At 34.2% G+C, this 14671-nt stretch overlaps 1 protein-coding gene across 14 annotated transcripts in view; it reads left to right on the top strand.

The window, feature by feature from the left end:
• LRRIQ1 (leucine rich repeats and IQ motif containing 1) overlaps nucleotides 1-14671 on the top strand; it is a 112453-nt gene that overhangs the window by 42454 nt on the left and 55328 nt on the right. For 13 of the 14 annotated variants that reach the window (XM_083843652.1, XM_083843656.1, XM_083843655.1 and 10 more), the window contains one exon: nucleotides 1651-1770. In XM_083843652.1, the coding sequence (XP_083699778.1) occupies nucleotides 1651-1770 (120 nt within the window). Of the gene's footprint in view, nucleotides 1-1650; nucleotides 1771-5163; nucleotides 14668-14671 lie in introns of those variants that run through there. The other variant, XM_083843651.1, reaches the window with a different exon arrangement.

The raw sequence follows: 14671 nt of genomic DNA, 5'->3' as shown, positions 1-14671 counted from the left end.
TAGTGTGTAACTAGTATATTAAAATTTGATCTCCATAAGTTTATTTAATCTATTTTTGAACCTATTTGGGCTCTACTATATATTAAAGTGTTGAGTTCCACAAAATTATATACTGAATAAAATGTTTTTACTTTCTTTTTTCTTTGTTTCAAACCTTTTCCAAATTTAATTTTCAAAGTTAATATGGAAATAAATAAACTTTCACTTTTTATGCATTTTATGGATTTGTATTTCTCTTATATCCATCTCCATTATTCACTCTTTCTTTAATAAAATCTCAGTCCATTTAGTCTCTTTTCACATTACTCTGTGCTTCTTATCTTTTTATCCCTATATCTTTACCTTATTCTATTATATCCTATTTTAAAGAAGTGACTAGAACTGAATTCCAGAGGTAAGTATATCATGAATTTATACATAAGGGAGTTTTCATCTCATTTCTTAAAAGTTGCTATAATATAATTTGTCATTTTTGATCTCAACTGAGCACTGATCTCGTGCATTCATAGATCTGTGTTAACAGATGCCTTACAGTTTATCCTTCTGTATGTGCCATTACAACTTGTTTTCTCCTTTGCATTTGTAAAAACTAATTGTATTTATTGAATGAAATGTATTTCTCAGTTGATCGCTCTGTAATATCAGGATCTTCTTTCTGGATGGTTATGAAGATCTGTAGGAAAATAATACCAATGAAATGATAAGAAAGCAGATCTAATACATTTAGTCATCTGTATATAAATCAGGAATTTAATGTGTAAAGACAGCAATGTTTTCAATAATTTATGCAATTATAAAATCATTTATTAAAAATGAATAAGCTAAATTTTAAGTCTGAATATGAGATTTACCCTTCCTGTTTTAGTGCCTTCATTGCAAAGCCTTTAAATGTCGCCAACACTACTCCGACAACACTACTCTTCAGGAGAGTGTTTTGCACAGTATTTAAATGCTTAGGGCCTCTTGGATTCTAATTACATCAAACGATTTGGGGGTAATTGAATTTAGTATTCTTAATTACGTTTATTTCATTTTGATCTCTGAAATGTTTTCTTTGGTGTGATTCTACAGCTTGTCATGTGTTTGTAACACCTTGCTTCTTTTTCTAGCATTTAATTCCTAATGTGCTTCTTTTTCTTAGATATAGTTATTCCTACTGGTAATATTTTTTTTTAATAAAGATCTTAAGACAGTTAAGAGAGAGTGACTGACCTAGGTCAATTGCATGAGATATCTCCCAGAATAGCTACTTGTAAACTATGAGGCATTTAGTATAAGTGTATTTTTATTCTCAGTAATTTGAAAGTTAACACTCAGCTTTTTCATATGTAGTCATTCCTTTCAGTTTATAATAGTCCCTGAAGGAATTGTCAAATAATTAATTAGTTGACCCAGGTTTGTAGTTGAGGGAGTTGCAGGATTCCTTTCTGCTTACTTGTGGAGAGCCTCCTGAGTACTCTAAGCTTTAGACATGTGCTGGCATTTAATTTGTCTTGTAGTTTTAAATGTCACATAAAGTTCAAAAAACAGATCATTGAGCTATTAAACCAGGGCCCAAGATGTTTTATCTTCCTAATGGGATAACATAGAGAATCTGGAATTGGGTTTGATCTATGACTTTGTATAACATGCTTTAAATTTTTTGTTTAGGCATCTTGGAAGGGCTTTCTTTTGCGAAGGAAACTGGCCAGTGCTCTTGCAGCTGTTAAAAGTGATGAAGTGGAGGATGACTATGAAGAAATAAATGTGGATGATTTCATGTTTTATGAAGTAAGCATAGTCATTAGCATAAAAATTTACATGTCATGTAAAAAATATTATTCTAAAACAATCATGTAAGTTTTGAAAATAAAAGAAATTGAAAAGACTACCAGGACAAGAATTAACATATTGGATGTCCAGAAATAAAGAAGCATTTGGTACATATAACTCATGTAAATGTATTTGTCATGGATTAATTGCTTCCTGCTCTTTGTGATGCTCTCATAGTTACTGTGCTATTAATGTCAAAACAACTATAGAAATCCATATATTTCAACAGTTAAAGGACTAACAACTGAGAATAAGGAAACAACTACTTTTGTTCTAAAATGTTTAGCTTTTTAGTATTTTAGTAACTGATTATAATGCCAACAATGTGTTAATATGTATTTTGTTCATTTTCATGATAGAATGAGAACAATATTATAGCTGAAAATACAGAAAATATAGCTGAGATTCAGTGTTGTAGGATTCCAGTAAAAAGAACCCCCTCCCCCAAAACAGAGGTGAAGCAGGCTGATTAGCTCTTCATTTATCTCTGAAGTAAAGTGCTAAAAACGGCATAAGTCTGAATATAGTGGAAAAAAAATGAAAAAAAATATAGCTAAATCAAGAAAAAAAAAGTTGAAAAAAAATCCAGAAATGTTTACTATTATTTTTTTTGCAAATTATATAGAATTAATAATGTCCTTTAAATTTCAAAGCATTTAAATTGGGCCAGAAGTTTCAGTTCTAAGAAATAAAAACTAGCTTCAAATTAATTTTGTAATTATTTAGTAATAGGTAGAAAATAAAACTGTTCACAAGATAAATATTATCATTCAGTAAGCAAAGAAAAGAATCTTTAAGCTAATTTTGTCCCTTGTAGCCTTAATAGACACTTTCTCCATTGGTTCTAGACTCAGTATGCATAGTAAGGCAGCTGTTAATGACTTATTCACCTATTCATCTGTCTGTTTTCTCTAATTGTTCACATTTGTTCTCTTCTTTATTTGTGGTTTCTGGTAAAGCAAAGCAAACTGATGTCATTTGAGACCTAAGTGGATATTACTGAGAGTTTTTTTTTTAATGAATCTTTGTCTATGTGTGCTTATAGTTGCTCATTCAGCTAATGCATCTTTGCAAGGGTCCACTGTAATTTTGCAATGGAGATTGATGTGATAGCCCTGCTACTGGCAGGATTAGATCCTATTTATTATCACATGCTTGTGTGGCTCATAGACAGTTATGAAAATCAAGTATGTTTTTAGTTGAAGCAGCACAATTTACAGTTCATCAGTCTTTGGTCATCTGAGTATCAACCTTCTTATGTCCCATTTCCCTGTCCCCATTAGAAAATAGTTGGACTTTGTACCAACTAATTTCTGGTGACTTGATAGCTTAGAATATTGTTTTTCTTCCCTCTTTTAGCATCTATTTTAAGATAGATTTTCAGAATAGCTATCCTATTGTAAGATAATGCAAAATGCTGGAGAGTCCCAGGAATCATTTGTAGACAGGAAATGTGTGTGTGTGTGTAAATGTAGAGATCTGACATAAATTTTAGGATTTTTTTTTTTAATTTTAATTTAAAATATATATATACAAAAAAGCAGAGTCTCATTAGCTGATGTTCTCTGATCCTTGGCTTCTTTCTAGAATAATAAAAAGCAGAAAGTGGAAGGTTTTATTTTTTCACACAGTAAAGAAATATCTGTTCTTATGTACAAAAGAAGGAAAATACCCTGTTTTGAATTATTCAGCCTGTAGTCCAGAGTCTCATATGCCATGTGTCAGTTGAGCCATGGTTGTTTCACTCTGTCCTGCCAAATAATCTTGTGACTTTATTTTTTACTTGTTTTGTTTTATTTTTTCTGAAGAAAAAAAAATGAAAACTACATGGGTAGTTTTATTCCATCTGTCTGTTGTCAAGGTAATCACATTTGGACAGGTACTTCTGAGGCCAGGGATAAAAGGAAGGAGTCGGGGAGGCAGGAAAAAAAAGGGCCAGGTCATTTCAGAGAGCCTTGCACTGTATCACCCTCTGGTGTGATTTTTTCCAAATTGTAGTTTAGTTTATTAAGAAAGAAGTAAAACATGTTTTTAGGGAACATTGGTTAAATAGTTATTTTGTTCAGATAATGATAGGAAAACCATGAACTGACATTTTAGTTTGCACACCAGGCTCAAAGGCTGAACTGGAGATTCTTATCAAATAAATTACTCAAAACCTTAACTTATTGTGATGAAAAATGTAAGAATATATTTTTTTCTACAGAGCTGTGTATGTGATAAATTTTAAATTTATAGGCCCAGAAAGGTTATCCTTTGTTCAGTGATTAAGATTTTCAAGATTGGCTGTAACTGGAATTCAGAAATTTCTTACGCCCTGTGATGTTTGTCGTAATTTTTCCTATATTTGTTTGTTTCAAGCATGTATCTTGTGTTCACTGAAGAGATTGTAAGAAATGTATGGCTTAACTATAAAAGACCTACTGAAAATGTATTATGAAATAGGGATGAGTGATCCTTTCTGGCCCGTGTTATAACAAAAAAAAGTTTTGGGCCTCAAACAAGTGTGTAGGGAGGAGTACTTATTGCTGGACAAAGCGATCCCATATAATAAGGTGTGAAGGAGGAGAAAAATGCATGGAAACCATTTTGTGCTGCAGATTTCACTGTTGGATAGGATGAGTGAATTGGGAGAAAAATATTTCCTTATCACAAGTTAATGCAAACATAGTAAATCTTGTCCAAATGTTTTTTGAATAGTCCACTATTTTGTCATGTCATCATTATTTTTATACCAGCATTATGAAAGATTTCAGTTGTAATGATTTCATTTTGTATTATCTAACAACTCACAAAGCCACTAGTGCGCAAGCTTCTGTTTAAACCATTTAAAATATCACTATGCTGATGAAGACTGGTCACTCATTAGGTACCATTCTTCATTAAATAACTGTTTAATGTCTTTATGACAAGTTCATTATACATAGTGCTTTGTGGAAGTTGAGGTTACAAAACAGCATGGGGAAAAAAGTAGTCTTTTCCAAAGACCTGTTTACTCCAGTTAAGCGCATTGAGCAGTGATATATTACTACAAGTCTCTGGCACCATATCATGTGAAAAATGAATTGTGTGACTGAGCTGGAGGAAAGGCCTTTATCTAGCTCACAATAGCATGAATAGTAATCGTTTCACCTTTACAATTACTGATATCTTCTTGTAGCCATATCAGCTCCGATACATTGCCAAAGGTATTCAGAGCCTATTGAAAGCAGTAGTGTTTTATGTCTGTTGTATTGTGCAATGTCAAACAGGCTATTCCAGATGAGATGAAAGATCTGGCCAGCAGATGTCTCTGAAAGTATGAGCCTGTTATTCAGTGATATTTTCATGTCTTTCATGTGGACTTTGCAGAATTCCAGCCTGTATGCTCCAGAAGGCCGATCTTAAGACAACCTTTCATCAGCACTCCATCCATGTAGCAAATGTTGAGCTCCACAAGGCAAAGCTCTTTACCTCTGGTGGATGAAATCTGACAACACATTTGCTTGACACAACTCTTACTTTTAGTACCATGTAACCATGAGCATTGTTGCTTTTTTGATGAGAATATGATTTGAGTAAAATGCAAAATGTCAGTGTCAGTAGGTTGAACTAATTGAGTATGATCAATTTTAAGACAATTATTTGCTGAGAACAGTGTTTGTTGAGTAAATTATTGTTTTCCTGCACTGAGTCAGCATATGGACATATATCTTATTCTCATAAAGATGTCAATACTGACAGTTACATGACACAGAAATTGGGTAACATATTTTGCAAAACCAATTTTTTTTTTTAGGGATATCTAGTAATACTTTTTCAAAAAGAAAATAACTTTATATGTTGCAACCAAACTAAAGAGAAATCCATCACAACTTCCTTCGTCAAAAGGAATAGATCCATTGCTCTGAGACAAAGGGTTGTTCTACTTTTGAGTTTGCTTAAATAGAATTTTTAAATCCCATTCCATTTGACAGCTTTTGAAATTCATGACCATGAGTTTTCTTCACATTTTTTATACAACCACACTCAGCCACACAGACTTTTTTTGCTTGCCTTCCAGAGCAGCTGGGTATCAATTATCTGTGTTCCTAGAGTATATAGTTGCCTTTATAATGTATTTGCATAAGGTGATGAATCCTTACTATATTGCAATTTATTATTCAGGCAGTCTGACTGCTTAAAGATCTTCTCAAGAGCCCAGTCAACTGGGTTTGAGGTGAGCTGAAGTGTATTTGTATAATTTCTCGAAACACGCAATATGTTTTTTTTCTTTTCAGATAATGAATGCTTCATGTTGTGGTTTGTCTCAGACCATGAGCTTGTGACTGTGTGTTTGTGTCAGTGATTTCTGTTTTCTGGCTTATGCCAGGAAATAGTTATCCTATAGATTATAAGGTCCCCATAATATTTCTTGTAGCTTGACACTTTTAGGAATGCTCTTGTAATTGCTTATAAATGTCAGATCAGAATCAAGCCTTCCTATATTTTATGCTGCAAAGAATATGATCCCCTTTTTATATGAAATTTGTTATGAAGTTACAGTGTAGCAGAAAAGCAAAAAAGTGTCTGATGATTTGCTCAGGTTCATCCTTTTCATTGAAAAATAGAGAAAAAAGACTGTCTTGAGTTACGTATTGGGAGATCAGTCTTTTCAATGAATGTATATGAAGGATCTCTTGATATGATTGTTTCTTCAGCTGCTACATTAATGAATGGCATGTTAGTCTGTGGCATCATCAGATACATAAGGTTTCTTTCCTATCTGTTTCAGCAATGATGCTTATATAAAATGTTGAAATGTTTTCCAGTTACCTAGTAGATAGATATCCTTAGCCCTGGAAGTAGCTTGTTGCAGAGTCAGGTTCTGATGAACACAAACACAGATATAAGGAGTTGTAGCCATGTCCAACACCCCACCTTCACAGCTGGTGCGAAATATGCTCTCATTGCTTTCAGGCCTTCTACTGTGAGATCTCAGTTCTATATACCACTGAAATGCTTTAAATTTTTAAATAGAATCTGTCTTCATGGCTTATCTCTATCTAATTAATGGTCAAATAGCAAGATTCAAAAAAAATACTTCCAGAGGAAAACCCACTCATGATGTATGACACTAAAGATATAATTTGGAATCTGTTTTTAGCTAAATTATATAATTTTATCTAAGTTATTTTTAGCTTCCCTTTCTTTGACAAAACTGCAAATTGAAATATAGCTTTCTTTTGTATTGTGGTTTTAGAATTCCTTCACAAAACTTAGTAGAACAATTTGGGTTATCTTCATTTGAAAATGTGTGTTATTTCAACATACATTATTTAAGGGGTAGAAAATGAATTAGAAATGAATTAGGTAGAAAATTAAGGGGTAGAAAATCCCTGGCTTTGTGGATTTTGTTTGTTTGTGTAAAATCATTGTCTTTTTCATTTTTTTTATGTATTTTTATTTTCTTCAGAGGTAGGAGGATTTAGAAAAAGGCTTCTAGGGACTTTCTAGCTAAAGTCCATAGGTAAGGTGGACGTTTGTGTAATGTGGCAGAATCAGGGAGGGGAAGACCTGGAGCTTGTTGTCATTTTAATAGGGGAAGAGTGTGTTTGGGCACGGAGAGCCATTTCAGGAGTGGCCTGAAGGTGCCAGGAGCCTGATATTTATTGAGGTGGGTTGGGATATACATCTGAAAATATTTTTGAAGCATTCATTTCTGGCCCTTACTTGAACCATGTAACCTCTGAAGCTGAGGTTACTGTGGTTATTGTTTACCCATCTGTACTTTATATTTGTGTATTAAAAAAAAAAAAAATGTAGGGACATCTTAAGCTTCCTTTGAAAACTGTCAGGCTTAAGGCAGAAATGCTTTTCTGGAAAAAATGTGGGTAATGTAGGTCATGAATGAGTTTGATAAACTACAATGAGATTCAGGGTTCTGGAGAGTTAAGTATGTATGTAGATAAACAACTTTTTTTATGTGAAAGAAAAATTTCTGGGACCATGAAGTTTTCATTATTTATTTATTTGTGTATAGTTCCAAATCAGTTATTTGTATGGCTTTACTCATATGTATTTAGAGAAACCATATCTATGCATATATGCACATATAAAATATGTAAGTAATATATATATATATATAAGAATTCAAGAGAACGGTTAGTTTTCTGACCTTCTTAAACATTTTGGAAAAAAATACGCTTGGAGAAGACATTCTTCAATAAAATTCTGTTAAATGTTTTTCTTTAAAGAATATTGTGACTTTTCCAGTAATCTCTAACACATCCTTTTTATAAATGGACAACTACACAAGTCTTCTTGTCCTCTAACTTTCCTGCAAGAATGTACTCTAATAATTAACCTGCTTTCTTAAGTCTTTAATCTCTTGGGGTTAATTCATTGTTGTGATGTTTCTTTGGAATCCATAGGATAAGCACTACTTTTTTTTTTTTGGCTTGCAGCACTGTTTGGTTTTAGCAATCATGAGAATGCAGCAGTGTCCAACCTTCCTTACCTCTTGTCCAACATAAAGACGGAGTTCAAAAAGAAGCATTGCCAGAGGTTAAAACAGCCTTTATTAGGGTGCTACTCTATTTATCTTCACCATATAATATATGTGAAAAAGCATGAAAGACAAACCCAGAGAAAAAGGCTATTTTTCCTACTACTTGCAGTTCAGAGATATGTTCTCTATAAAATGTATCTGTATTTAGCTGGACTGATCTGTCCAGCTAAGAAGCCTGTATACATTTCTTATGTAAAGTTGGTCAAATCAGCACATTTACATGCAGTTTTAAGGTGGCAGAATTCAGGCTGAATTTGAGTAATTTTGGAAATGGAAAAATAATTCAACAAATAGACAATTCAGTTAAGTATGTTCTTATTTGATACTGTCTTATCTTTGGTAATTTTTTAGAAAGTCACACTGTGAACTGACAACTTTCTAATGTTGAACTAGGCTTTACATATGAATTCAAGTTGCTCAGAAAAACTAGCCCATAGTGTAATCTGATTCCCAAGACTGGATGAAAGAAAAGGCTAAATACACAAAAATATTCAAATCTTCAATTTCAAAGGCAGTTTTCAATCACAGTCTATCAAACATACATAAATAAGCAGAGAAAACTGACGCGGTCTTTCTATGTCAGCTATAAGAGCTAAAAATTTATAATTCCCTAACAGGTTTTTCTAAAATCATTAATGCTTTTAGAGGAGAAAGTTTTAGCAAGGAATACGTAGGACTTGGCAGAAATGAAGTTTAGTGAGAAAGAAATTAAATATGTTGTCCTGGAGTGGCATGGTGTTTGAATGAAATGTACCACAGAGTGAAATATGTTTGACAGGAATCAACAGAGATACAACTTTTGGCCAGACCGTAGTACTTGCTCTCATATGCCCTTTTATATTGTGAGTATCCACAGGGTTAACTTTCAGCATATGATGCCTTCTTCCTCACCACTCATACCCCACTCCCACCACCCAAAATTCCTGAGCAATCATTTAACCTACAGGATGTTTAACAGTAGGAAAACTTTCTTCTTGTGGCACACATTGCTCAAAAGGAGACTTTGTCAGCCTATTTGAAATAATCATAGAATGCTATTGAACATTCTACCTTGGATTAAAGTAGTGTTTCATTTGTCTTTTTGTTTTAAGTTTTTGATTTACTTTATTGGAGCAAACAAGCCCTTAACTGCACTATACAAATATACTCACTGAAAACTAACAAAGTAGAAAGCAAAGACATCACTTGTATTCTATAAAGAAAACAATTCAAAAGATTAATTCTAAGTGTTTATTTATTTACTCTTATTGCATATTGTCTTATTCTTCAAAAACTATTTGGAATGTAGACAGGGGAGCTATTTTGTAAAATCTGTTGGAAAAAGGGCCATTCATAGAATCATAGAAACTGCTGTGTTCCTCTCATAGAATCATAGAATCATTAAGGTTGGAAGAGACCTTCAAGATCATCTGGTCCAACCATCACCCTACTACCAATGTCCCCCGCTAATCCATGTCCCTAAGCACCAGGTCCAACCTTACCTTCTTTACTGATGATGTTAAAGACCAAGAATAACATAAATTGCCTGCATCACTGAAGGTAGCAGAAGTCTGGAGAAACAAGTTAGACAAATCCAGGCAGGTGATCTGCTGGGTGAATCTTTTTTAAATGCAAAGAATTCCACACACTATTTCTGTGAAATTGTAATGTGGAAATATTTTTGAAAATTGTTGATTTTTTTTATCCTCCCATTCTCCATATGCTATTGTCATTTCCAGGGGCTAGTCATGAGTCCACTGAGTGAGTTTTTTATATTAATTTTCTTTTGCTTATTTATATCCTGTTGGCTATTTTTGCTATTTTATCTTAAAATACAATATGAATAAAAGCACTACATAAATACCAATAAAACAGTTATTCCGGCTAAACTGTTGGAGTCCTTCAAACAGTTAGTGAATTAATGAGGAAATGAAAGAAAAAAGGAAAGAGGTATAAAGAGTAAGTTTTCTGTAATTTTAAAAAATAGTTTCACAGTTTTGTCAGGTGATTATTGATCTTGTGATTCTGAGGTCCACCATGTTTGGAAATGTGAGTTAGCTTCAACCCCCATGACAGCCAACATACTGACCTTTCAGAGTTAAACTAGTTCTTTGACTTAGAAATAAATATATAGTAATATGCCTATACTACGTCTATAGTTTACATAGAACATAAAAACAAGCATTATCATCTTATTTGTTTCGTAATTCATCTCAGATTGCTTTTGTTTTTTTCTGTTAGTGGATAATCTCAATAGAAATTGATTTCATTTTTAGCCTTAGTTTTTGTTAAATCTGTTATAGCCTTTGCATTAGTTATAATTTAGGACTGTATTTATGGGAAAATATGGACAGAAGCTCCTCAAGTTAGTACTGTCAAAATCTCTAGGCATAAACGTAGTGGAAGAGCATATGTTCAAAAATCAATTATGCATTTATTTTTGTTGGCCAAAGCAAAAGACAATGTGGTATATTTTTATAATATGCTACATATATGCATACAAGTGCCAAATGTGCTTTATATCAGCAGATATAATCTTAATGATAAGTCTTTTTTGTTTTGTTTTGGTCTTGCATATTTATACCTTTGAATCATGCTTTTCTATTTTCAGTGATATTTCTTTTCAACACTTAACACACTAAAAGTCATTTAATAGGTTATATAAGAAACAAAAACACAATGGAGAATATTAAATTAATAACTGGCAAATGCTGGGCTAAGAAAATATTTGTGAGAAAAGTTTCAACCTGAATTTTAAAAGCAAAGAACTTTAATTGGGTTATGGTGCAAGTATAAAACAAAAGGATTTGATCTGTGTACTGCATTTTGATCTGTGTCTTGTTCCACAAAATTGAGTACAACTGTGGAACATTAGTTTTTTATGTTTCATGATTTTCTTGATTTCTTTTGTAGACATATCCACCAGAGAGGTAAAAGCTCAAATAGCTAGAATTCAAGCTTGCAGTTGAAGTCTGACAGTCAGGCTTGGATCATATGACACGGTCTCCCACAGTATTCTCCTGGAGAAGCTGGAGGCCCATGGTTTGGACAGGTACACACTTTGCTGGGTTAAAAACTGGCTGGATGGCTGGGCCCAGAGAGTGGTGGTGAACAGAGTGAAATCCAGCTGGCGACTGGTCACCAGTGGTGTTCCCCAGGGGTAGGTGTTGGGGCCCATCCTCTTTAATATCTTTATTGATGGTTTGGATGAGGGAATTGAGTGCACCCTCAGTAAGTGTGCAGACAACACCAAGTTGAGGGGAAGTGTCGATCTGCCAGAGGGTAGGAAGGCCCTGCAGAGGGATCTAGACAGAATGTGTCAATGGTCAGAGGCCAAAGGGATGAGATTCAACATGGCTAAGTCCTGCACTTTGGCCACAACAACCTCATGCAACACTACAGGCCTCGTGCAGAGTGGTTGGAAAGCTGTGCAGAGGAAAGGGATCAGGGGGTGTTGGTCGATGCTCACCTGAACATGAGCCATCAGTGTGCCCAGGTGGCCAAGAAGGCCAGCGGCATCCTGGCATCCTGGCTTGTATCAGGAATAGTGCAGCCAGCAGGATCTGCAAGGTGGTCCTTGTATTGTGCTCTGGTGAGGCCCCACCTCGAGTACTGTGTTCAGTTTTGGACCCCTCACAGACATTGAGGCTCTAGAGTGTGTCCAGAGAAGGGCTATGAAGCTGGTGAAGGGCCTGGAACACAAGTCCTATGAGGAGCGGCTGAGGGACCTGGGGTTGTTTAGTCTGGAGAAGGGGAGGCTCAGGGGAGACCTTATTGCTCTCTCCAGTTACGTGAAAGGAAGTTTTGGGGAGCTGGGGGTCAGCCTCTTCTCGCAGATAATTAGTGATAGGACTAGAGGGAATGGCCTCAAGTTGCACCAGGGGAGGTTTAGGTTGGAAATTAAGAGACATTTCTTCTCAGAAAGAGTAATCCGGCATTGGAACAGGTTGCCCTGGGAGGTGGTGGAGTCACCATCCCTGGGGGAGTTTAAGGAAAGTTTGGACCTGGTGCTTAGGGAAATGGTTTAGTGGGTGACATTGGTAGCTGGGGGACAGTTAGACCAGATGATCTTGGAGGTCTTTTCCAACCTTAATGATTCTATGATTCTATATTCACTATTAATGTAAGATATTTAAATACCCAAATCATTCTTGGACACGTTGTACAGCACAAATTAATTTGACTAATATTTGCAAGAAGTGCTAAACTACTGCTCTTCCAGATCTATTGATTCTTTTGCAAATCGAGGAAGAGAAAAATACTTAAGAAATGTGCCATTTTCATATACCTTTATATACCAGCAAAGATGAAGACCAGTCTTTTACAGACTGAGTTAACTTGCAACTTGATTAAATGCCCATGCTTAGAAAATAAATTAAAAACTATTACATGAAAAGCTAGAAATACGATCTGTATAGTGCAACTGAAGAGTAAATTCAAAGAGCACTAGCTGGAATAATGTCTAATTTCACTGATTTTCACTGGTTTGGGTCAGACTTTCTCCTTTTTTCATAGTTATTCATTTCAACGATTTTACCCACAGACCCCAGGCAACCGCAGAACTCTAATATGTAATAGTTTTGTCTCTGCAGAGATACAAACTTATCAGTTTTCTGTATCTGACTTGTACAAATTCACAACTTCACAACCTTAAGTGATTGTCTTTGGAATTCAACTTACTACAGTCTACTTCTGGGAAAAAACTTTACTGTGACACTTTTTTTTTTTTTTTGAATCAAGTATATAGTGGTTATCAGCATGAAAATAATCACTGCAGTGAGATATGATAGTAGTTTGTAGGCAGGTATAACAGATAATGATACATTTAATTTGTTGCATGCCTCCAAAGTTTGTTTGCATAGATAATTCCTTAACATGTGCAACCATCTGAAAGAGGAGGTGGGGTAAAAAGGATAATGTATATCTTAATCATGAAACAATAATAGAAAGATTGGTAAAGAGACATCAGCTATCAATGACAAGGGCATAAAATTTGTCTGGATTTGAATAAAAGAATTAAAACCAAAATACTATAATCAAAGAACAGAGAATTCCAGAAGCAAGGAATGAAATGTAAAAATGAATCCTTTTTAAGACTTGAAAATGAAATCAAATTTTACTGAAAATTTGAATGGAAGAAGAATAACCCTGGTTCACAGTTACCTTATAAATAAGAAGATTTGTTTTAGAATCATCAAATGATGTGACCACTACCCAAAGTAAGCTTTTCAGAATAACTGAAATACCATCCTTTTTTCTCTCAGAATTTCAAAGGTCTTGGAAGGCCTTCTTGGTTGGTAGTCTAAGGCTGTTCAAAGCCCTCTTTACTCAAGCTGCACAGTAAGTTATCCAGATTTAGGATAACTGCTTCAAATTTTCAAGGTCAGAAATTAGTGCAATCTGAAAGAGTCTGTGAATTGGAAAAGGTAGTCTGGTTTTATAAATTAGCTGTTTTTGAAAGAATGAACACCAGGCTCTTTGCTGATGAAGTAAAAACAGCCTAAATGACTGAGCCCTGTATAAGTGAAGCCAAATTCTTCAGAGGTATTTACTTACTGTGTGGGAGTAAAGTACTACTCTCACTTATCAGAACGTATTGAAAGAACACGTGGTCAAAGAACTCATGGATGTGTATGAAAAACAGGTTATCTAAAGGTTGAGTTTGAAACATAATCTAAATTTTGTTTTCATGAGAGAAGACAGAATTCTGTCTTAAAGAATTAAGAGACACCAAGTAAGACCTAATTCTGGCATCCTTCTTCATTCCAAGCTATTAATTTAGTTTGTGAATGGTTCTATTGTATCAAAAATAAAATTGATTAACTGAAGAATAATTTCATATAGCCTTGAGTTTTTTAACCCCAGATTTCAGTGAAGAATATTCATCTATTCTGCTCAACTCAGCAAAAACAAGATTGACAGAATCTGGCACATACATCAGGATATAAAATACTCATTCACTCAAAACCAGAAAATGAGACTATTTGTGGTCTTTAGGCCTTTAATCTGTATTTTTTTCAGAGTTTCACAGTCATTTTTAATAACTTGGGTTTATGGACAATGTTGGGATTAAAATTAATAAAAAAATGAGAAGTAGGGGATGCATCTCATTGAGAATAAAAGAACAGAACAAAACAAAAGAACACTCTTAATCTGATTTATTTTAAATAAAATTATACACCATAGCATCTCCAAAGGTGTTTTGAGTGTGATTGCTCTGCAGGTGGCAGTTCTGATATACGACTTGAAAACACTTGAAACGGTATCTAAGACAGTTTAAAAGAGACTTTTTTAAAGTTATCAAAACTAAACTGATTTTATCAGTGCACTATTTGACTTTACTCATTTATA

This window comes from Anser anser (assembly GCF_964211835.1).
Source record: "Anser anser genome assembly, chromosome: 1".
Lineage (NCBI taxonomy): Eukaryota > Metazoa > Chordata > Aves > Anseriformes > Anatidae > Anser > Anser anser.
The sequence above is the reverse complement of the archived record's forward strand: the minus strand, read 5'-3'. Positions and strand labels throughout refer to the sequence as shown.